At 44.0% G+C, this 25,506-nt stretch overlaps 1 protein-coding gene across 5 annotated transcripts in view; it reads left to right on the top strand.

The window, feature by feature from the left end:
- Positions 1–5,098, top strand: part of GRIA1 (glutamate ionotropic receptor AMPA type subunit 1) — a 347,765-nt gene extending 342,667 nt beyond the window's left edge. For 3 of the 5 annotated variants that reach the window (XM_060240281.1, XM_060240279.1, XM_060240280.1), the window contains one exon: positions 2,083–5,098. In XM_060240281.1, coding sequence (XP_060096264.1) covers positions 2,083–2,274 — 192 coding nt within the window. In that variant the 3' untranslated portion in view covers positions 2,275–5,098. The remainder of the gene's footprint in view (positions 1–2,082) is intronic. The other 2 variants (XR_009555461.1, XM_060240282.1) reach the window with 2 other exon arrangements.
- Positions 5,099–25,506: the final 20,408 nt, after the last annotated feature.

Here is a 25,506-nt window from a genome sequence, read left to right as displayed (position 1 = left end):
TTGCAACTTAAGCCCGGCAGAGAATATGTCTTTGTTTTCTTCCTTGTGAGTCACAAGGAAGGAAGTCACAAGGGTTGACAGTCCCCAGGTGGGAGTGGGGGTTCCTCTGATTTTGCAGGCTCCTGCCCACCACTGGCCAGCTGACTGATGCAGAAAGCCCTGCCCCAACAGCCACACCCCCATGTAACATCCCTGATGTGATGATGTCACCAGGAACATCATGCAGCTATGCTGTTTTCTTGGGAAAACGCTATGGTTTGAGTCCAATTTAAATCCAGAGCATTGCCACATGACATCCCTGGTATGATGACATCACTTCCATGTGACATCATCACATTGGGGATGCCATGCATGGCAATGTTGCCCTGCCCCTCCTCACAGAAAGCCCCTTCCCACCCCCCACCATTGTCAGGTAACAACCTTACATATGGATATGCAGTCCCTCAGATATAACATTATCTAAAAATCAAGTTCTCTCCTGTCTTGGAGACACATTTGGGGCCCTTGAGCATCTGGCTGAGTGTTCTGTTAAATTTTGGACCTAACAAAAGTAGGTCATAACAGTTTCCCCATGTAATAAAGATGCCTGAAGTTTCCTAATGCTTTGAAGTGCCGTATTTAATCTTTTTAAAGAATTTAGCACTAAAATTAACTGGGATAATTGAGTAGGGGAGAAAGGGATGCTGATAGGAGCCTGCATTGCTTATGTTTCTTTGTGTATCTATGCAGTGTATGTGTACTTCAGAACCATGTCTTGAGTTCACAAATCATTAACCTAAGAATGGGACTGTGCTGCTTAAAGACCCTGATATCCCTTGCCAGTGTAAACAAATCTGCTTTGAAGTTATTGACTTGAATTTTCAACTTAAAGCACACTTGACTCTACAAAGAAAGTTATAGGGCTTACATGACAGAGTTGGAAGAACTTGATTAGTATTGCAATTTTTTTTAATTTATTTAAAACATTTCCTCCTTACAGAGTAGTAGGTGGCTTACAAACATAGATAAAATAGGACAAAATGCATTAAAAGCATTGAAGCACAAGGCCAGAAGTATATAACAGATTCGTAACAAGTGGGATAGTATTTGTATTGAACCAACTAGTTGCTTTAAAGTACAGACAATCTTTCAGGCCTAAGAGGTGTTCTTCACACGTGGATATTCAAAGTGTAAATATAAAATTTGACAGCGTAATTTTTTAACTCATGCATTATTTTCTATAAAAAGTGCCATGAACCTGTATGCTTGAAAAATAGCTTGTTAGATTTGAAACCTCGCATTGCTTCTAAACATACAGTGGCCCCCACTGAAGCAGTGCTTAAATTGTAAGATGACATTATATTTCTTAGATGAGAGCTCCTGGAAGCACTACAACTGGACATAGATACTTTAGTAGATGTGGTTGGTTCACATCTGATTACTTACTCTGCAATTATTTATTCTTCATTATTGCATCATATTCCCAGATGAGAGACTGCCCTGAAAATAGGTTCCAAGGCTCAGCCTTGATACAGCTCAGTTTAGATTTTATTTATTTGTTTATTTGTTTATTGGATTTGTATCCTGCCCTTCCCACAAGCAGACTCAGGGCGGGTTCCATCACATGTTTAATCCAATGTTAGAACTTTTGTGTTGTGAGCCGCCCTGAGCCGCTTTGGTGGGAAGGGCGGGATATAAATTGAATAAAATGAAATGAAATAAATGTCAACAACCGTTAAAACTACAGCATTTAAATCAATGAATCTATCGATTCATCTATTCTACTTATCTATTTTTGTAGGACCAACATAACTACATATGCCCTGGCTTATGCGGAGCATCTCCTAGGCCTAGCAGACAAAACAGTGAACTCTGTTGATGCTGGTGGCAACATTTCTTTGGGCAGTCAGAGATCTGTGCCAAACTTACAGTACTTTAACATTTAGAGACTCCTGAATTAAAAATACTAAGTGCCAAGCAGGCTGAGGGGAGGGAGATCCCAAAAATACATAATAGATGGAAGGGGAAAATTACAAAATTGTATATTATGATTGTTCAGTCATTGCTAAGGACAGGGGGAGACCCCCTTGTCTCTTTTAAAAGGGTTTTTGTTTGATCCCACAGCAATCTATCAATGAAGCCATACGGACATCAACTCTTCCTCGAGCATCCGCAGCAGGAACCAGCAGTGGAGAAAACGGACGGGTGGTGAGCCACGATTTCCCTAAAACCATGCAGGAGATTCCGTGCATGGGTCACAGCTCTGGGATGTCCCTGGGAGCAACGGGATTATAATTGCCCTTGATGGATCTTGGGTGAGAGCAGGGTCTCCCTGGCCTGAGCCTCTCCAGTGCCAAAACCAAACCAGATCAAAGCAAACCATACAAGAAGAGGGACAATTCAGTGGATCTTTCAGCGGAAATCAGATCTATTTTCCTTTGTGTGTGTGTGTGTATGCGTGTGTGTTTCTGTTTTACAGTAAATCCACAGGCAGAAGAAAGTACAACCTGTACTGCAATAAGGAGAGGGCAACCAGACTGAACAGAATTTGGAGACATCCCTGAGTACACGGTTACAGGAACACTGAGGAAGACAGCGCCATTTTATTTTTAACTTGGTTGTTAATAAGTTCTTAGTGTGTGCAATATATATTTTTCTTACTAATTCCCGTGATGTCAGGGTAATTTCAGCCCTGCTCTGCTCAACAGTTTAAAATCAGGTTTAGTTTGGGATGAGAACCATAAGTGTCTGCGCTACTAACAGTGAAAGGAAAACAAAATTCCTTTGAGACAAAGAGTCTACTGTGTTAAAATTGTTGCAACAAGGCTGAATAGGCTGATGAAAGAGTTCTCCATTCCACTGTCAATTAAAGGACTTCAAAGACAGTTGAAAGAGAAGCCTAACATGGAGAAAGTAATAGTAAGACTTCATTGGAAATGGAGGACAATTGTTTCTGGACTAAAAAGAGCCCAGGTAAAGAGAAATTAATGTGATCCTTATTCCCAGCCTAGGAAGTGGTTATTTGAGTTAAAAATATTGTGAGTTCTGAGCATAACAGCCCAGAAAATATGCACTTGGCAGGCTCCTATGGAAATGCCATCATCCAACTACAACAACGGCTGTCTTTTGCATATAGCGAAAACCAAGCAAATGCAAAACATATATGTTACATATCATCCTCCCTGCCTGCTTCTCTGAAATGGAAGAGGCATTGTCAGCCATTTCCTTATTCCTGCACTTCTGTATGGTTTCCTTGCCATTGTGACCTTTGAGTAGAGAATCCTTCACCTTCCTAGCAAAATTTCTACAGATCACTCCATGGGTATCCATAAACCAGTAAAGAGACTTAAAGACATCAGGGCTGTTTTGTGAACATCTGGCTTTTTGTTCCTCTGCTTTAAGTGGACATTCCATGGAGTATTAGATTTGTTATGAAAAACACCCCAAGATTTCACTGAATGACATCAATATTCACCTTGATTCAACCTTTCACAATATTAGATTACATCTGATCCCAGTTGCTTTCAACATTTTCAAGAATCAAGTTTTTGCCAGTGACATGATTTTCAGAAAAGCCGACAGATGTGGTTTCCATCTCATTCATCATCATGAGGGGAAGTGGAACACACAGAACAGACCAGCTGGTACCCTGCTTGCTATTAAAAACTTTGTCTGTTATCCAGAACCCAAGTTTGCAATGAAACACTGAAATCCATGAAGCACAAGAAAGTGGACCTGCTAGCAGTATTTCCCGTCATGTGTGTGTGTGTTAGTTGTCTACATCTAAACAAGAGCTTCATAAATGTGTGTATGTGATACCACCACTATGAACAATGAAATATTTAGGCAGAATGAGAAACATTCCCCTGAAGAAAAATTAAACAGGAGTGTCTTCTACTCTATCATGGTCTGGAGGAGACCTTACCCTTCCCTGAAATCCTTGTCCTCATAACACATTTGCCCATGACTGGATATTAACTCCAGATGTTTCAAGGAGCTAAAACTTCCTCCAAATGCCAGTGCAGACCTAGCAGTATAACAGGAACATGTTATATCTGATGTCTCAGATCTGTGGGTAATGTAATGTGTAAAATAGGCAATTTCAACTTAAAATGGAGGCTAAAGATTTTACAAGAATGCAACGCAGGCTACAAATAGAAATGGCTTTGTTGTGGGAACCTTCCTGGTCGAACTGTCTTTATAAATGGGACTGGCTCTAAAACAAATAGTCTTTCATTTATGAGTTACTGTTCTATAAAACTAGACTCTATGAACTATTTTTACCATTCAAGTCTTCATTGTTCCATCAATTTCTTCCAGCTCTTAAGATGGCACCTTAATTAAGACTGGCAAGACAGAAACTACAGATCCTCTTCAGAGGGCACAGCATGCCTAGTGTCTGCTTATTTTCTTTCAGTGCCACCAGAAGCCTTTCTGTCTCATCTTTCATCCAGCTATATGTCAAGAGAGTGATTCAGCCTCCAATAATAATTCTTCAAGTTGTTGTTCTCTGTATTTTTTTAAAAAAAAATGCCTTTGATTACTTTTTAATTTTAGTTCTGTGTATGTCTTCATAGTGTGCAGTCCTCAAGAAACCAGACCTTCATTTAATGAAGAAATCTTTTGGGTGTCCAAGAAGAACTGATCCTTCTGTCAATTTCAAGAATTTTCATAGCTCCCCTGCCTATTTTCCACTTCAAAATGCAATGGGAGCAGGGCACAGGGATTTCCCTCTGTGCATAATAATATAAAAATAAGCTATGTGAAACTTCAAAAACTGTTGCCTTTGTGGCAAAAAAATCAGAGACCTGTCTGACAATTGAGCCAGCCAGTTAGATGGGTTATGGGAAGGAGCCTTCTGTGATAGGACAAATGCCTGTGATAATGGGACACGAAAACTCATCTTTAAAATGTTTTTGATCAATGGAAAGGTGGGAGGAGGAAAAGAAAAAATATACAGAAAAAGATGGGAAATGTTAACTTGTAATATGTATTTTTACTACACTTTTCTTAAATATAGAATAATGGTGGGGAAGAACCATAAAGACATTGACATTTTTTTCTCAACAAGACTCCATATTTAACAGTTTTGGCTTTCATTAAATTTTGCTCTTTGGTACCTAGATTTTTTATTTAAGAGGGCTGATTTTTTTCACTTACCATCTTTGGGCTGCTACAAAGGTTTTACAATTTCCCCCCTCTAACTTTGTTTTTGAGAAGGGGGAATACATTGCCTAGAATTTTTATAGTAATTGGTGGAAGAAAGTAAGATGTTGATGCTTAGGTACTATTTCCAAACCTCTTGCCCAATATAGATGGGTGGACTCCACTGAACCCAATCCAGAATGCACATAATAATTTCTCAGATTTCTAGAAAACTATTCCAGATTGTAAACCCTAGTAGAATGTAATGATGCCTGGGCATACAGGCTGAAGTCTGGCTAACGGCCTAATTGAAATTCAGTTTGGTTTGAGATCTATCCTGAAATTGATCTGCAGGGTCAAACAAGCAGATAAGTCAAGGTTTTGCAGTTCCCTACTAAATTTAAAGCCAAGCCCTGGTGAACATCAGTGAGACATTGAAACCAGACATTGCATAGCTCTGCTAGTGACACTGATGTAGTTACATTTCTAAATTGGTTTGGGATGTTTTCATCAGTCTCAAAACCTTTCAACATGGAATGAGACAGGACTGGTAGTAGCTGGATGACTTGTGGGCCAGCCAATGTTTGTCCTAGATGTGTTTATGGTACCTGGACCGGCTGTCTCACTAGCATGGGGAAAGGGGTATCATGCCATCTTTGTCAACCACATCCTTTGTCTTGGTAGCAGCCAAATAAACTGCTTCAAGCTGAATTGGAGAGTCTCTTGACTATTTAACAGAAATGATCAGGGGGACATTTTATTAACTTGATTTTGTTTCTCTCTGTAGTTGAATGATAATTTAGAGCTTTAATTGTGAAAAAAATGCATGAGGGGATATGCGAGAAGTCCAGATTCTCCCTACAATCTCTTAATGATTTTAATCTAATCCATAATTACCCTGTGGAACACAATGTGGAAAGTTATCATTAAGCTAAAAAACAGGGTCCAGAAAAGGGAAAGTCAGGTTGTCAAGTACCAAAGCAATTTCTATCCAGGATTAATAGTTGACTGTTTCTATCCAACATGGTCATTCCACCTTGCTGCCAATTTCATATTAAATTCCTGTTGAACTACACTTTCCAATGAAAGTCCACAATTACCGCTTTCACGTGATTATATTAAATGTGCATTTGAGCCACACAATATAATTCAGAAAAGTGGGCCTTGCCTGTACTTCATCCATGTTCTTAGATACATCAAAGTCAAAAATTATAGTAGGGCTGTAGTTTTAAGCATGCATATAAGGAGCAGTAGACCACTGAAATCAAATGAAGCTTACTTCCATTACATGCAATGTTTTAACAATTAAAACAACATTCAGAGATCAAGACCTCAAGCATGACTTTTCTCCAGATTAAGGAGCCATATGTTACAGTCAAATACCATCTGAAATACAAGTATGACCATCTGAAATACAAAAAAAATCAGCAGTTATTTCCTCTTAATAGTTGTTTGAATACTTACAGAATATGTCTTTCCAGTCTCCAGAGGAATAAACTATTCTGACTTTGTCAAGTCGGCTGAATTCAATAACGAGTCTCTTGATAAAGTAGCAAGTTTATTGTAATCAGAACTGTGGACCATGGCAGAGGTTGAAGGACTGAAACACATATGCACTAATCCAGTATTTAAAGTATGAATCTAAAGGATTCCTACGGGGGGCAATCTATGCAACACATCTTCACACTAGGATGCTACTTCTTTCGTTCCCAGACCGAAGTCTTGACACCCCATACTCCCCACAGAGAACAAGGCTGGGAAGGCGCCACTATCTTGTTCACAGGTTAGCATTTCAAAGCAGGTTACACAACAAAGGCATTTCTAGAGAGGGGGCAGGAGAGTGAGCTAGCAGCCCCCGGTGTACACTGTAAAGTACCCAGACTCCTTCACTTCAGAACCAACCTTAATACAGATATTGAGTAACCCATAGCAGACTTGACATACTGCCCCCCCTAGGATCCCCCTCCTGCCGGGCGGCCTTGCAAGGAGGGCGAGTCACATTTATGGCTCCGGAACTCGGGCCCCGAGAGGCTCCGGCACTCCCCCTTCGAGGGGAGGGTTGGTGAATCTTGTGAATGCCATTTGGACGGCCCCGGAGATCTGCGCAGTAGGCTGCAATGAAAAACAGGGTGGACTTTACCAAGAGCAGGGGGGAGGTCTAACTCTACTGTCACCGGGTTGATTACCCGCTTGATTTTGAATGGCCCTAAGAACTTAAAAGCCAATTTCCTAGACGGTTGTGCCAGAGGCAGGTTTTTTGTTGACAGGTACACGGAGTCCCCCACCTTCAAGTCCCAGACTGGCACATGGCTTTTATCGTACTGTTTCTTATACGCCTCCTTGGCCAGCTTCAGGTTTTCTTGAATGGCTGGCCAACATTGGCTGGGACCTTGCCACCATTGCTCGAAACTTGAGCCCGTCAATCCCTCCCCCCCTGGCAGCATGGGAATCGGCTTTCCCTCATACCCGAACACTGTTGCAAAGGGAGATGCTTTTGTGGAACTGTGAGCGCTGTTGTTGTAAGCGTATTCAGCGAAGGGGAGGAGGTCCACCCAGTCCGACTGGCGTAGGCTCACAAAGCACCGTAGGTACTGCTCTAGCACCCCGTTCACTCTCTCAGTCTGTCCGTCCGTCTGGGGGTGATAGGCAGAACTTAGCCCCTGTTCCATCCCTAGTAACTTACAAAACTCCCGCCAGAAGGTGGCAACGAACTGAGGCCCCCTGTCACTTATGACCTTGTCAGGGATGGAGTGATGTTTGGCCACGTGGTCGAAAAATAAAGTCGCTAGTTTCTTGGCCGTGGGTAATTGGCTGCAGGGGATGAAGTGGGCTTGTTTTGAAAACGTGTCCACCACCACCAGTATGACTGTTTTCCCTCGGGAGGGGGGTAGCTCGACTATGAAGTCCATGGACACCATGGCCCATGGCCGTTTTGCTGTTTCCAGAGGCTGTAGGAGTCCCGGGGGTTTCCCCCCCCTCCTTTTTGCCATCACACACACCGGGCAACCAGCTACAAAGTCCGACACATCCTTCTTTAGGGACGGCCACCAGAACTGCCGGTGCACCAAGTGCAAGGTTTTTACATAGCCGAAGTGCCCAGCTAATTTGGAGCAGTGACATAGTTGGAGAATTTCTTTCCTTAATATTTCCGGGATGTACAGTTTCTCCCCCTTGTACCAAAGAGCGTCTTTTCTTTTCTGCAACCCCTCAGGCCGCCCACCTCCCTCCCGTTCGGCCTCTAGGGTGATTCGTTCTTTGCTTAGCCCGCTCAATTCCTTTTTCCTCTGCGAGCGGGTAGTGACCATAGCCGCCACTTGTGTGGGGGGGATCAGGGAATCTACCACTTCCTCTCTCTGGCTCTCATGCTGTGGGAGCCTGGACAGGGCGTCTGCTAGGAAATTGCGGGTCCCCGGGATGTGTTTCAGGGTGAAGTCGAATCTGGAGAAGAAGCCCGCCCACCTGATTTGCTTTTCACTCAATTTTCTTTTCCCTGTTAGTGCCTCTAGATTTTTGTGGTCCGTCCATATCTCAAAGGGCACCCTGGCTCCCTCCAACCAGGACCTCCAAGTTTTCAGTGCAAACATGACAGCGAAAGCCTCTTTGTCCCACACTGACCAGTTCCTCTGCTCCTCCGAGAACTTTCGCGAAATGTAAGCGCAGGGTCTCAGCTTCCCCTCCTCATCCCTCTGCATGAGAATGGCTCCTACGGCGACGTCGGAGGCGTCGCATTGGACCACAAACCCCTTCCGCTCATCTGGGTGGCTTAAGACCGGCTCGCTTGTGAACAGTTGTTTAAGCCGGTCGAAAGCCGCCTGACAAGTCGGTGTCCAATTCAGCCTGGCCCCTGGTCGCTTTGCCTCCTCCCCCTTCCCCTTCGTCTTCAGGAGGTCTGTTAGGGGCAGAGCGATCTGGGCGAACCCCTCAATGAATGTCCTATAGAAATTGGAGAATCCGAGGAAACTTTGGAGCTGTCTACGTGTCCTCGGGGGGGCCCACTCTAGAACTGCCTGAACTTTGGCTGGATCCATGGCCAGCCCGTCCCCAGACACCCGGAAGCCCAAATAGTCTAGTTCCGTGCGGTGGAACTCGCATTTAGACAGCTTGGCGTAGAGCTGGTGCTTCAGCAGGGTGGCCAGCACTTCCCTCACTAGTTTCACATGGGATTGTTCGTCTTGCGAATAAATAATGATGTCATCAAGGTACACCACCACCCCCTTGTACAGAAATTCCCGCAATACATCATTTATGAAATTCATGAACACCCCCGGTGCCCCTTGCAATCCAAACGGCATGACTAAATATTCAAATTGCCCCATCGGGGTGTTGAACGCCGTTTTCCACTCATCCCCCTCCTTGATGCGCACTCGGAAGTACGCGTCCCACAGGTCAAGCTTTGTGAAAATCTTCCCCCCCGCCACCGTGCTTAGCAAATCTTTGATGAGGGGGATGGGGTAGACGTTTGACATGGAAATCGCGTTAATCCCACGAAAATCCGTGCAAAGCCTAAGACTGTGGTCCTTTTTCTTTCTAAACAACACGGGGGCCGCGTGGGGGGCCGTCGCGGGTCTGATGAACCCCCTTTTCAAGTTCAAGTCTAGGAATTTTCGCAGCTCCTTCTTCTCAGCCCACCCCATTTGGTAGAGCTTGGCCCTGGGAAGGCTTTCCCCGGGGATTAGTTCTATCGCACAGTCTGTGCTCCTGTGGGGGGGTAGCTGGTTGGCCTCCCGCTCACTAAATACCTCCATCAGGTCGCGGTAGGCGTCCGGGACATGGTGCACCTCTTCCACCAGGACGCACGCCCTCTCCCGAGCGGCTGGCGCTCGTGGCCCCCATGCTGCCTGCCAAAGGTGCTGGTTGCAACTTGGGTCGGGAAATCTGATGGTCTGGGCTCTCCAGCGGATGAGGGGCTCGTGCTTTTCCAACCACCCCACTCCCAGGACCACGGGGTAGCCGCAGGCGGGCGCGATCACAAACGTCTCTGAGTCCCAGTGATCCTCAATCCCCAGGGGGCACGGCTCAGTCTCTTGCGTGCAGGGTTCCCCCCCCATTACTGACTCATCCATCTGTTCAAAGTGCATGGGGTGGGGCAGTTGTAAGCGTTTCAATCCCAGAGCCTCCACCACCTTGGGGGAAATCAGCTCTCTATTACAGCCCGAGTCTATGAGGGCCCGGATCTGTAGGAACCTTTTTAGCTTTGGGTTCAACAATTTGACCACTATAAAGTACAACCTTCCCGTGGGTCTCACCGTGAGCGGTGCCTCCTCTCGGTCGACCTGCTGGTTGGCACCGTTCAAAGCAGGTCGGCGTCGTTTCCCGCCGGCTCCTCTTCCCACGCCAGCTCGGCCAGCTCCTCTGACAGACGCACCTCCTCCTCTTGTAGGTCGTCTTGCACCAGGAGCGCGCTGCTCTTCGCCGCGTCCTTAGGGCGGCCGGTGGTTTTCTTGGGGCCGGGGGTGCCCGGGCGGGTGGCTCCCTGCGGTGGGGCGGCCCTGGTGGCTGATTGGGGGCAGCCGGAGGCTAGATGGTTGGGGTCCCCACACCGAAAACAACGTCGGGGCCCCCCCGGGGCAGCCACCGCCTGCTTCTTGACTTTAGGTGGCTCAGCCTTCCCGGGGCTTGCTTTCGGCGTTCCCCTGCCGGCGGCCAGTGCTTGGCGCAGCATCGCCACTCGTTTCAGGTTGGTCTCCACCTCCCCCGCCAGCTGAATCCACCCCACCAGGGTATCGGGGCGGGCTTGCGTGAGCGCTCTATCCAGGATGCTCGGGTTCAGCCCATTGGTGAAGTGCTCGATCTTCATCACCTCGTTCCAGTTCCGAGCCCGGGCGGCGTTGGCCTGGAAGTCGGCCGCGTACTCCCGGATGGATCGGGCCCCTTGCTTCATGTTCCGCAGCGCCGCCAGCGCTCGGGTTTCTTGCAGGGGGTCCTCGTACTGGGTCAGCAGGGCCTGCACGAAAGTGTTTACGAAATGGAGGACCGGGCTGTTGGTTTCGCATAGGCTCACATACCACTTCTTCGCTGCGCCCCGTAGCTTCGACCCGAGGTAGTCCACGCGGCTCATCTCATCGGGGAATGAGTCCCCCCAGTAGTGCATGTAGCTGTTTGCTTGGATCGTGAAGTAGTTCACTTCCTCCGGGTCCCCGTCGAACGTGGCGTCCAGCTCCCGCCCCCCCCCAGGTCTCTTTGTCTGACCGGGGCAGGGGGGGGCGCCGCTGGGGCTTGCGGGGCCGCTCCGGGTGGAGGAGCGGCGGGGCCCTGTCGAGCCGGGGGTCCCCGCGGACCCGCCGGGGCTGGCTGTTGCTGGCGAGCCCCGGTCACCCCCAGCGCTCTGCCCAGCTGCGCGGTCAGGGTCTGCATCTGGTCCTTTAGGTCTCTCACCGCCCCGTCGATCTCCCTGCGGACCATCGCGCGAAATGTATCGTACTCCTCATCGGTCTGGTCCTTGGGGCTCACCCCTCCGTCCTCCGCTCCGCACTCGGCCCCTTCGCTTCCACTCTCGAGGTCCTGCGCCCCCGCGGCGCTGGCGCCTTCGCTCGCCTCGCCCGGGTGGACGGCGGCGGCCTCGGCCAGTTGGACCCGCTTGGTGTGGCGGGTCATGATCGCCTCCCGACGGACCGGGGCTTGATCCATCAGCGTAGTGGAGGTTCTTGGCTGGTATTGCCGTGGGGTCGCCACCAGCTGAAACTGTGGAGGGGAGGCCGCGGTCCTTCTGGCAGTATGGATGTGCCAGGGTGTCTCGGCCCCCTCCACTCTGGTTGGGAATCCTCCATTCTCCGGAGACTGTTCGGACATCGCCTTTTCAGTTGCCGGAAAGGTTGAACTCCAAGATAGGGAGTCCTTCAAAATGTCAAGTCGGCTGAATTCAATAACGAGTCTCTTGATAAAGTAGCAAGTTTATTGTAATCAGAACTGTGGACCATGGCAGAGGTTGAAGGACTGAAACACATATGCACTAATCCAGTATTTAAAGTATGAATCTAAAGGATTCCTACGGGGGGCAATCTATGCAACACATCTTCACACTAGGATGCTACTTCTTTCGTTCCCAGACCGAAGTCTTGACACCCCATACTCCCCACAGAGAACAAGGCTGGGAAGGCGCCACTATCTTGTTCACAGGTTAGCATTTCAAAGCAGGTTACACAACAAAGGCATTTCTAGAGAGGGGGCAGGAGAGTGAGCTAGCAGCCCCCGGTGTACACTGTAAAGTACCCAGACTCCTTCACTTCAGAACCAACCTTAATACAGATATTGAGTAACCCATAGCAGACTTGACAGACTTTACATAAACAGATTGCTATTACAGAAACAGATTGCTTTATAGAAACAGATGCTCTGTATTCTTGGTGCTTGGAGGGGCAACAGTGGGAGGGCTTCTAGTGTCCTGGCCCCATTGATGGACCTCCTGATGGCACCTGTTTTGTCTTTGGGTTTTTTGCCACTATGTGACACAGAGTGTTGGACTGGATGGGCCATTGGCCTGCTCCAACATGGCTTCTCTTATGTTCTATTCACATTATGCAACTGATGATATTAAAACATGCCAATTATATAAAGACTTAAAATAAGTACAATTCTCTTATAACTGCTGTTTTAGGGATGTAGAAAGTATGAAGAAAGTATGGCTGTTTGTACATAGTTTATTATCCTGACAGGGAATTAATAACACTGATGATGTCCCTATTAGGAAGGAAGTGTAATCAAAATATGATCTCAAGTGATAAGTCATATTCACAACCACAAACCCTCTCACTTTTTTTTTTTAATGTTGCTCATGAACATTTGCATGGTATAATGTCCTGATTTCCTACTGTGGAAATCACTGTGGTGACTTGATTAATATCAATTACCTGTGACAATCAACCAACAGAGTCTTTATCACATAAACAGTTTGTGTAAATACTGCTGCTCTTATTGTCTTCCAATGACAAAGCAAGAGTTGTAAACCACCACCCTACTTTGATTAGAATAATAGTATTTTCTATGGCATTCACTACCACTTCTGGGTTTTTGTTTTGTTTTGTTTTGCTGGCCTTTTGTTCTCTTTTATTTTGCATGGTGATCCAGTGTTTCTGATCCAATGTGGAATGGATCATACTCACAACAGACTGCTGCACACTAATAAATACCTCCCAGATTAATACATTCCAGCAATAGTTAGAAGAGGTGTCATGGACAGGATTTAATAAACAGCTGGTATAACAGCTGATACATATGTGATTAATATTGAGAAGTTTTATTGCCTGATTCTAAATGTGCCATATTTCAGGTAAATACTTAGAGGGGAAAAGTTATTAGGCATATAGACATCAGAGAGGTAGATACCAAGATGTGGAATTGATGTGGCTCTATTAAGAAAAGATACCACTTTGGAATGCTGATGAGGATTGTAGATTTAAATGCTATTTTTGAGATTATTTTTAAATCTCCCTACACAAAGAAAATTGGTTCCAGATAGAAAACTCGACTGATTGCCAGTAAAGCAGGAGTTAACGTAACTACCCCATTTGTTCCTTTAGTCCACCTTCCTCACCCGCCAAGTAAACAGAATTCCACACTTGTCCACAAATTCCTAAAATGTCCATTAATCTTCAACTTGGGACCTAGGTTGGCCAGGCCTGTGTATTATTGAATTCCATAAGGAAAGAAGAGTTCTGAATCTAGAAAATTCATAGTTGACCAAGTGTTTCTAGTAAATGACCAATACATTACCAATTTTCAGTATCACCTCTTATTATTTGCTGGTAATCCCTTTAAACATAATCTAATGAATATCTCTGGGCAAACAGCAAACTCCATACTGAAGCATTCAGGAGTTAGGAAATCACAAGATGTTAATATGCCTCACAGTGCAATAGGATGGGATCAGGGAAGAATTGTTTTGTCATAGGAATTCTTTTTTCTGTCCTTGACTGTTTCTAGTGCCTTAGCCTCACCTGTTGCTCATAGCTCAACTTCAACATGATTCAGAGCTGGGATGATTAATTGTATTTGTTTTAGTTAAAACATTTTTACCCTAATTCCATCATTTCAGAACCATTACCATTTTCGCACACAGTTTACCTCGCAGTCACAATGATTTCCCACCATCTGCGCCGGAGTTACAGGAAATGCCACGGCTTTTGCGTAGCAAACGTAAACTGGGTTTTAGCGGTTTACATTTGCTACACAAAAGCTGCGGCACTTTCTGTAACTTCAGCGCAGATGGTGGGAAATCCGACAGACACTGTGGAGGGAACAGGATTGTGACTGCGAGGTAAGCTGTGTGCGAAAATGGTCCATGTCAAAGTGGCTTGGAGTCAAATGTAAAACAATTGTTATAAACACAACATAATGAAATGTAGCCAACTAAGAGGGGGAAAGCCCATACATTTGGGAGGATTGCATGGAAGGAGAATGTCTACTACACATCTACACATCTTTTGCAGCCAAGGTTCAGCCAAGTTGTCTTGACTTCTGTCCTATGCCTGCCATCTGAAAATTTGATTTATCAACTGCTTCAATGATTCCTGATTCTTCTTAAACATCAGCTGGAATGTTATTAAAAATACATCATGCTTCTTGTTCTGGAGATATCCATCTGTGAAGATTCTGAGTTACTTGACAACTCTGTTTTATGTACTTTGCCTTGGGTTATAGCTCTGACCCATAGCTGTGGTCTACGCCACCCGTATCATGAATGCTATTGCTTCCTTTTTTGCCCCAAAGGCTTTGGAGGAGAACAAAAGATCCTGTGCAAGCAGTGATAGCTGCTTTATTAGGCCACCAAAAAGTGTCAGACCTACTTTAGATGTAACTGCTGACAGGGCTGCAACTGAAACTGAAAACTAGATAGGTAGGTGCCTAACTTCACAGGAAGCTGGTGGTTTGAAGTGATAACTATGTGCTTTGTATTGTTTTCAACATAACACTGAAAAATGGCTTTATCCAAATAGCTTTGCCCATCGTTCTTGGTTTCTTTCCTGGTCCTGCTGCTGTAGTGATGTCTGAAATAAACATCAGAAGTTCTGATCAATAACCAATGCTGACCAGTCATGTTGACTAGATTGAGCCAGCTACATATTTTTAACATGGGGGAAAAAATAAGCTGAACATATAAAGGGATTAGCAGAAGCAGAGTTTGACCAGAATACTACGAAGTATGCCCAAATATATATTTTCAGAAAGGGGCAGTGACCCTGTGGTAGAACAGAGGCTTTGCATGCAAAAGTTCCCAGCCTCAAACCCTGGTATATACAGTTGAAATGGTGTCAGCGCCCAGGTACTGGGCAAAGAGTTGGGTGCTGTGGAGGATTTCTGTAAATGGAAGGGGGCAGTTTTCACCAATTTCTGCTGAGAGAAAGGAAAGGAATAAACCAATGCCTTCCAATAGTGTTGTTTACAGTCTATCCCAACAGGGTTTAAAAAAAAAGAAGAAGAATGCACAGGAATGCAGTTCTGGCTGGCTTGGTATCAAGGGGTGTGGCCAAATATGGAAATGAGTTCCTGCTGGGCTCTTTCTACAAAAAGCCCTGTGCGAAACAATGATGATGTCAGGGGGTGTGGCCTAATATGCAAATGAGTTCTTGCTGGGCTTTTTCTACCAAAAAAGCCCTGCATCCCAATATGTTCAAGACTGTACTGCTCAACTTTCTAAGTCCTCCTCTCTTTGATTACTCTTTGGTGCTAGTCTCAGGATCAACCTTGTTTACAGGGTAAGGAGCCTATAGCATTACTTTTGAATGATTCCTTTCTTCTGTTTTTCCTAATGCACATTGTTTCCCCTGAGGCAAGGCCTTCTATCTCATCAACTCAGGAAAATCCAATTGTATAGGGCAAAGACAGCAAAATATACAACACTTCGTAGATTAAGCCCAGATCACACAACTGTTTGTAATCTTTCTTCATCCTACTTTGGGCAGGAAGCAGAAAGGGCTTCTGAGAACGGCCCCTCCCTTTCTTTTGCTTTCGTTTTCACAGGAAGTAGAGTTGTCCGGAGGAAGATCTGGTAAATGTGTGTGTGAGAGAGGGAGGGGGCAGGGGATTCCCTAGTTTGGAGGCCCTCCCCCCCTTTAGAAAGTGTGGGGGGGAGGAAAATGTCTACTAGGCACTCTATTATTCCCTTTGGAAAACGATTCCCATAGGGAATAATAGGAAATTGAACCGTGGGTATTGGGGGCTCTGGGGGGCTATTTTTTGAGGTAGAGGCATCAAATTTTTAGTATAGCATCTACTGCCTCTCCCCAAAATACCCCCCAAGTTTCAAAACGATTGGACCAGAGGGTCCAATTCTATGAGCCCCAAAATATGGTGCCCCTATCCTTAATTATTTCCTATGGAAGAAAGTCATTTTAAAAGGTGTGCTGTCTCTTTAAATGTGATGGCAAGAACTCCCTTGGAGTTCAATTATGCTTGTCACATCCTTGTTCTTGGCTCCACCCCCAATGTCTCCTGGCTCCACCCCCAAAGTCCCCAGATTTTTCTTTAATTGGACTTGGCAACCCTAGCCAGATCTGACATAAATGAGACCTTGTTGGGCCGGGCCTTGTCTGGCCATATGTGTACCTATTTAAGATTAGGTAGCAGCGATATAAACTTTATAAAGGACACAAACACACTTAAGAATATTTTTTAAAAAAACATGTTTAAACATTAGCACATTGGTCTTAAAGGTGCTTTCTTTGCATTTCTCCTGTGGGATCCAGGTAACTTGTCAAAGGAAGCTCTGGCTCTTTCCCTCCCTCCTTCCCTCCCCAGTGGACCAGGAGGGGACGGAAGAGAGGCTTGGCTCAGTAGTTTTGCTGTGCAATTGAGAGAGCCTGGCAAACCAAGCTCTGCCTCCCCCCCCCTTCCCCCCCAAGGGAGGAGCCTCAGCCAATGCAGAAAATAGAGGCTTTGCTCTGTAGCTTCTGTGCAACTGAGCAAGTCTGGCAAAGCAAGCTGTGATGCAGAACTAAGCAAGAGAAAGGGAGAAGGAAGCAGATGACAGCCAGTTGCTTGGGGCCTGATAGGAGCCCTCCTGGGGCCTGATTCAGCCCCCGGGATGCATGTTTGACGCCGTTGCACTAGAGCATTTCATTTTTAATGAAAACATTAAACAAAATATTGATAATTCTGGTGAACACTGAAAGCTGAGGCAGCAGAATCTGGGGGGAGGGGGCAGCAGCAAATAGTTGCCCCTGGCTCTGGGTAGATCTATTTTAAATATGTGTTTATCATCCATGTTTTTGCTTAATCCCTTAATGAAGCCCTAATAAATGTATCTATTCATATTCATTCCTGGCATCAAGGCCTTTACGGTTTATCATCCATTACACTTAGCTCTTCCTCTCTTCTCCTTTTTCATTATTGATCCTTCCTCAATCAAAGTTTAGACTGCATGCTCCTTGGGGCAGGGGCATGTCTTGCATATCTTAATCTGTAAGCATTATGTTAGGTTTGTCAGTTCCACATTGGGAAAAGACTAAAATTTGAGATGGAGCTTGGGGAGAGAAGAAGCTGGGATGCCATTGAGTCCATCCTCCAAAGATCAGTTGTAATTCTGGAAGAACTCCAGGTTCCACCTGGTGTTTGGCAACCCTAGATTATATGCAGCAATGGTGCTCTATAAACACTCTGTCAAACCATCTCTAATTTGCAACTGTTTTTTGTAGTCTTTGGCAATCCAAAGGCTTTGGTGAACCTATTGGCTCTCTAGGGAGAGCCAATTGAATTTCTCAGCTTATTCATGAGGCAACAGACTGGCATGTGTTTGTGTGTGGGCTGCTTATCCTGTTAATAAGAGACAGAGTTGATTTATGTTGGTTGCACAGTAGCTGGAGGGCTGGATTAAGTTGATTCTTAAACAGTGTTAATAAGGAAGGAGGGTTTTCCTCCCCCTGGCACTTAAACAACTGTTTTCCTAATCATCTCTTCTCTGTCTCTGTGTCAAATTGTCTGCCTTTGCAAAGTGTTCAACAGCCCAAAGATTATGTGTTCCAGCACACTGGTTGCTTGTTTTTCATTTACCAATTTACAGCTAGAGATTACTTTTGGGGAGGGGGGAAAGGGGGGGGGTATTTATAAGAAAACAGAAAAGACAGCTGTTGCTGCAATCTTTAGTCTCAGCAGGCCAAGGTGGCCATCATGTCACAGATAGCAACCTCTACAATGAGACAGGACTTCCTTTTGTCAAAAGTCAATGGTGTACCTTAAATGGGATTCACAGAAGTGTTATCAAAATTCAGTTCCTCCATAGGGTTGCCAGATCCTGGCCACCAGCGTGAGATGCTGAGACATAAATGCAAAATTAATCAGGAACCCAAGAAGTCCCTTTGAAGAGGCCTCAGAGCAGAAGTCCTAAATCTTTTTCATGGAGTGGGGGAAGAAGGAATTTAAGTTCACCAAAACACTTTTTAAAGAAATCAGCATTCATTCATATTCTCAGAACTCTTTTAATCACAAAAAGATGCCTCTCAAGTTCTGCTCTTCAATGGCTAGACATCTTCACAGTTCACCTTTCCCTGTACTGCCATCATAATTTTTATTTGGTACATTTTTATTCCACTCTTCTTTCAAGCAGTTCAAGGATACATGCTGTCCTCCATTTTATTGTCACAGCTATCCTGTGTGATAGGTTATGCTGAGAGACAGAGTGTCTGACCCAAGATCACCCAGCAAGCTTCCATGACAGAGTTGGGGTGTAAACCTGAGTCTGCCAGATTCTACTCCAACACTCTGAAAGCACAAGACTCTGTTGGATTTCATAGCATGTTCATTCCCTGTTTTGCTTTCAAGTTGCACTGAATTAAATATTGATTTTTAAATTGTGCTTTTCTATTTCAGTTAGATCCAAGGATCCATTATAGTTCTTCAAAAGCACACTTAGAGTTAAACCAATGTGTTATGTGGGAGATCCATGAACAGGTCTCTTGACGTAGTATTCAATATTAAATTAAACCTCTGGGGAGGAATTTCATGTCATGGTCAGGATTCCCCCTTCAAAACAATTGGCCCTCCCCTGTTGCTTTTTAGACATGGTAAGTGGAAAGATGAGCATACCACAGGTACCTGTCTTTTCTTTTTCATTATCAGATTGGGGCACCAAGCAGCTTTCCCCTAACATTTGAAAAGAAAGATTTCAGTACGGAAAATGGCATGGAGAAAGGATTAATTTTTGTTTAATCTTCTTTCCACACTGTCAATCAATTTCCTCTTGCATAGTTATACCTTAACATTGAAAAATGCATTAGAAGTGATCACTGACCCCCTCATATCTGTTTTAGTTCCTTTTGCTATGACTCCAATTATGTAGTGATGTTCTCATTTATTGCTAAAGTAAAATCTTCCCATAATTAATCTCAGTGCCCTTTAATTTTAATATTGACTATTAAATAGCAGCATTTAAAAAAAAAATGAAGGGTACAGACACACTGCCTCCCAAATGATTTTTGTTTGTGGGATAATCAACAAACTTTGCATTAGGCATTTTCAACTTTTGTGCTTATAATGCCTGTTCCAAAAATCTAGTGAAATTGTTCTTTGTATGTATTTTCATGAAGATTTCTATGGTAGAACTTCAACCACAACAGGAAGCTAAGCAGGGTTGGCTCTGGCTAGTATTTGGATAGGAGACCTCCAAGGAATACGAGGATCAATATGCAAAGGCAGGCAATTGCAAATCACCTCTGAATGTCTCTTCCCTTGAAAATTTTATGGGGTCACCATAAATTGGCTGTGACTTGATGGCAGTTTCCAGCACCAAATATAAACCTGCAAAATGGATTAGTTTGTCCCCAAAATGCTGAAGAGAAAACATTCTTCCCAATGAAGGAAATCAAGTCTACTAGTAATCTAACAGTTTTTTTGACCACCCAAAATGCTCTAGTTAATATCAATTTTAAAAATGTTGAACTTGTGCTGGTATTATTGGTGGCAGTCCAACTACACACAAGCCATACTTAAAGCTATTGAAATCAATATGCTTAATGCACCAAAACCAAGTGCTGGATTGTGGCTCTAATGTTTCCATTGCAACCTTGGTGCTAGCAGTTTCATTCTAAGGAGGCAAATGGTTAATTTCTGAATGTGACTAAAGGGGTTCTGGCCACCATCATTGTGGTACATTTTCATATGCCACATGAAGGTATGTGTAGACAGACAAGCAGGTGAGCAGGCAGGAATACTCAAATTCAAAATTGTCCATGTTAATTAACTTTCAGGACCACCAGATAATCCTTTTTCTTAAATTCCATTCTTCTGGAGGGGAAAGAGAGGAAGAGAAATATTAGTAAACAATGTTTGCTTCATGTGTACAAAGTAGGAGAAACTCATCCATTCTTGGCAAAACATATTTTGTAGTAGTGTAGAATGTCAGGTTTGGTCATCTCAGTCTTTAAAACACAAGAAGGCTTTATCCCCACCCTCAGCCTACATGGTAATTGCTTGTCACCAATGCTAAAAGGAAAGCAAAAAATACAATATAGATAGCTTAATTGAGTTAAGTGTGGAAAGAAGGAATCAATCATCCATTTAATGCATGAATCGGAGCATCCAAGGGAGCTGCAGGCAAGGACCAAAGGTGAGTTCACTGGTGGGGAGGGGGAAGCACTTGATGTATGACAAGATGAAATCCATCAAACTTGTCCATACCACTTTTGAGGATGAGCAAATAAGAGACCATGTTTGTGGATTAGTTCCTGAAATCTATGTACAGCATGAGTATAATGATACCATGATCTTCAGCATGCTTGGCAACCTCTCCAGAACACAAAACAAGGTGATAGTGGAAGATTTCAGGAAGAGAGGGGGCATGGGAGTTGGTGGTAGAAGAAAGAAATAGATTAGGACATAATCTTCCTGTCATTAAGTTTGTGCATTGTCTCATTGTTCAGGAGAGGTCAGGAAGAGGAACATAACTTGATAAGCAGGCTAGTAAACAGGATATTTATTCTCTATTCCTTGTCCATTGAGAAAGTGACATTTTTAAGGCTCTGGGCTTTCAGGAAAGAGAACAGGGAATCCTGGTCACATTTCTTTATATATATCGGGATGTTTTATGGTCTCGGGAGGGACTCCTAGGGGTTTTGGGATAACACTACCAGTTCATACACCAATAAAGATAAACAAATATACCCAATAAATATGCCTAGACACATTTAGAACTCCACAATACAATTTCATACTTTCATGTACAATGTTATGCCAAAATTAGAGTTGTACAGAAATCCCACAATGGAATCTACATAAAACATATAACCATGAGAAAAGCCTTTATCCCAAAAATATTTTAAAGCAATCAAAAAACAACAAAATCACATGAGACCATTCCACATATGAGAACCAGTCTGAACACACATAGACACAGAGTTGTTATAACATCCTTCAAGTATTCAAGCACAGCTATGGACTACTCTGGCATGACTGCTTTGAGAGCTGTAGTTCTGAAGAGCTTTGTGGAAGTTTGAATTGTGTCTATTCTGTGGTTCTAAAATACTGAAGGTTGCTTTGTTCGCTTGAACAAAAATATCTATTGTATGAAGGAAATGAGTGGTCTCTCACTCTGAGGTACAGTGAAGAATAAGAGAATGCTGTCTGTGAGTTTTCCTGGAACACCTGATGGGAGATATTGTTTCTACTGGGCTATATAGAATTCATTGTGTTCTGTCACATGCTGTGAATATGAAGCAGTATTATTTCTTTAAAATATAGACAGGAAATGGTAGCTGCATTCAGCCAAAGGAGGCCTTTATTTTGCATACAACCAGGAAACCAGCTTTCAAGAAATTCTGCAAAGACTGTTATATGTTCAAATGGAAAACTGCAGGGACTTGCAGGATGCATCTTATTTCCCCCTCTCCCACTATTTTCTCTTTCCTTTTCCTGAAAGCCCCATAGGATCTCTCCTTTTCTTGCTTCCTTATCCCCTTGCTAAGGTTGCCAACCTCCAGGTAGGGTCTGGGAATGTTCTGGAACCACAACAGATCCCCAGCTACAGAGATCAGTTCCCCATTTAGAATTGTGTTGGGGGTGCTTGAATGTATTACATTGCTGTAACAATTTGTTTTTGCAAGCATTCTGTACTGCAAACAAGTTTCAATAAACTGTTTTATGGTGGGAAAAAAAGAAAAAAAAGAATTGCCAGCTCCAGATTGGGAAATTCCTAGAGACTGGGAGGTGAAGCCTTCAAAGGGTGAGGTTTGTGAAGAGAAGTGACTTCAGCAGAGTGTAATGCCATAAAGTCCATTCTCCAAAGCAGCCATTTTCTCCAGGGGATCTGTCATCTGGAAAGCAGTTGTAATTCTGGGTGTTCTTCAGTCCCCACCTCGTTCCCATGGAAGAAACAGCTGCTTTAGAGAGTGGAGCCTATGATATTATACCCCTCTTAGGTTCCTTCTCTTCTCAAACCCCACCCTTTCCAGGCTCCACCCCCAAAACTCTAACCTGGAGTTGACAATCCTATCTCTTTCCCAGCCAACCTAATTTTATCTGCCCTTCTGTTTTAAGCTTCCCCATCCCTCTTCTGGCAGCCTCTTCCTAAGAAAACTGTGGCCCAGTTGTGTGGTGCCAACCACTGGGCTGGACCCATTAGCACGGTAGAAACCCTCAAGGACTTGAGGGGTGGCACCTCACTTTCCCCTGTATCCCCTCCCCCTACCTGGGGACCGGCAACCTAAGCATTGGCTTTCACAAGTTGGCTGCTGTTCAACAGTAGCAGGCAGCCAGGCCTAGAGTCAAGCAAGTCAGATGGTATCAAGTTATCAGATGTTGCTTCCAGGCCCAGGGTTTCCAATCTTCAGGTGGGACCTGGAGATTTCCCAAAATTGCAACTGAATTCCAGATGCAGATATCTGTCCCCCTGAAGAAAATGATTGCTTTGGAGGGTGGACTCTCCCATCCCCAAACCCTGCCATGCCATCCTCAGATTCTACTGCAAAATCTCCAAAAATGTCCCAACTTGGAGCTGGCAACCCTAGGCAGGCTTGGTCTCAGAGGCCAAAATAGACCTAGAAAGCCCCCCCACACACACACACACACACACCTTTTTTTCTCACATAAACCCATTCTGGAATACTGTGATTACTGAGGAAATCTGTTGCCTAAAGCTACAAGCACTCCATTTATGATTTTCAGCTTCTTTTTTTTAACCCAATGCTTTTTCTTTGGTTGATCAGTTGGTTGGTTGGATTCACATTTTTCTGTAAACCTGGGACCATTTTCAGGTTTGTAGAAAGATCTTTCTTGCCCAATCACAGCTCCAGCACTGTATTTAAGTATTCAAAGATCTGGCAACTTGGTTATTAAAATAGAAGATGTTTTATAGAGTTCTTGGCTTTTCATAGAATTATAGAGTTAGAAGGGACCTCTAGGGTCATCTAGTCCAACCCCCTGTACAATGCAGGAAACTCACAAATACCTCCCCTTAAATTCACAGAATCTTCATTGCTGTCAGATGGCCATCTAGCCTCTGTTTAAAAACCTTCAAGGAAGGAGAGCCCACCATCTCCCGAGGAAGCCTGTTCCACTGAGGAATCGCTCTAACAGTCTGGAAGTTCTTCCTAATGTTGAGCCGTAAACTCTTTTGATTTAATTTCAACCCATTGGTTCTGGTCCTATCTTCCAGGGCCACAGAAAACAATTCCACACCATCCTCTATATGACAGCCCTTCAAGTACTTGAAGATGGTGATCATATCACCTCTCAGTGACCTCCTCTCCAAGCTAAACATCCCCAGCTCTTTCACCTTTTTCTCATAGGACTTGGTCTCCAGACCCCTCACCATCTTCATCGCCCTCCTCTGGACCCGTTCCAGCTTGTCTATATCCTTCTTAAAATGTGGTGTCCAAAACTGAACACAACACTCCAGGTGAGGTCTTACCAGAGCAGAGTAAAGTGATACCATCACATCACGTGATCTGGACACTATACTTCTGTTGATACAGCCCAAAATTGCATTTGCCTTTTTAGCCACCGCATCACACTGTTGACTCATGTTCAGCATATGATTCACTAAGACCCCTAGATCCTTTTCCCACATACTACTGCTAAGACAAGTCTCCCACATCCTATAACCATGCTTTGTTTTGAAAAGTGACAAATCAATAAAGCAGGGATGTCAGGAGCATTGCTCATTGCAAACTATAGATCTGAGGAAACTTTTAAATGCAGAGGGCTCTAACTAGCATCATCATCATAATCACTAATCGTAAACTATAAATCTGAGGGAACTTTTGAATGCAGGGGGATCAAACTAGCATCATTATCATCCCACCACCACCACCATCGTCATCATCATCATTTTGGCTTGTTAATCGTCCCATCCCAGTTAACACCGGATTCTGGGCAATGTACATCAGTAATATGGAAATACATAATTTAAAACCAATAAAAACAATTCAAGCTAAAACATCTTACATTCAGTTCATAGTAGAAATCTAGCTTCATTGTCCTTTAAGCAATTTGTCATAAATTCTATTACGAATTATTAGATGTGTTTATTATAATGAACCCAGGAAATCTCTAAACATTTTAAAAACACTTAGCCCCCCTCCCCCACAAAATGCTGGCAATTCTCTTGAGAAATCTCACTTACCTCAATGCATTTGATTGCCAGGTAACTTCCCATATTACACCAGTACCAGATAGCTGAGTGTGGAGGCAGCTCTCTCTGCCATTGTTTCAAAACTTTATAATTTGCTTGTTACATTATGACATTAGGCACAACAAGACTATTGCAGAAGATCCCATAATGGAGCATCAAGGTGAACCATGCTCCATTTACAGGCCTCTGTTGAGGGGCATGGGGTTGCCGTCATCCATGTAATTCTCCCAGCATTACAATTGATTAACAGACTATAGAGATCAGTTCCTTCGTAGGAAAAGGCTGCTTCAGAGGACTGTCTTTATGGCATCACATTCCCACAGAGCTTTCTCCCCCTCAAAATTAGCCTCTTCCCAGGCTGTCGGGGGGGGGGGGAGGGAGGTCTTGTCATAAGCAGATAATTGGGGTAGAAGTAGTTTAAAATAAATTTATGAATTAAAGGGAGAGGAAGGACAAGACGGAACAAAAGATATGAAAAAAGATATGGAAAAAGTCATTTAGAGTGGAAACTAAAAGGGAATGGAGGTCTAAAGCAAGTGGGGAAAGATTGGTTTTAACTGGTCCCTCATTGGCTCCATAACTCCTATACCTGTGCTTCAGAGCTGGATTTAAGCAGTATTTGAGGAGCCAGCTAAAAACAATCTATAGCCTTTTGTTGAAGGCTCTCCCCTTGGAAATTTTACAATAGATGAAAGAACATAACTATACATTTCAGGCAGAATAAATTTTTTAAATGAGCAAAACCAGAAAAACAACAACATTCTTTAAATATTATTCTGGCATAAAGGTAGGACATAAAAATACAAATTTTAGGTGACAGAGAAATG

The sequence above is a fragment of the Heteronotia binoei genome, chromosome 5 (assembly GCF_032191835.1).
Source record: "Heteronotia binoei isolate CCM8104 ecotype False Entrance Well chromosome 5, APGP_CSIRO_Hbin_v1, whole genome shotgun sequence".
Classification (NCBI taxonomy): Eukaryota; Metazoa; Chordata; class Lepidosauria; order Squamata; family Gekkonidae; genus Heteronotia; species Heteronotia binoei.
The sequence above is the reverse complement of the archived record's forward strand: the minus strand, read 5'-3'. Positions and strand labels throughout refer to the sequence as shown.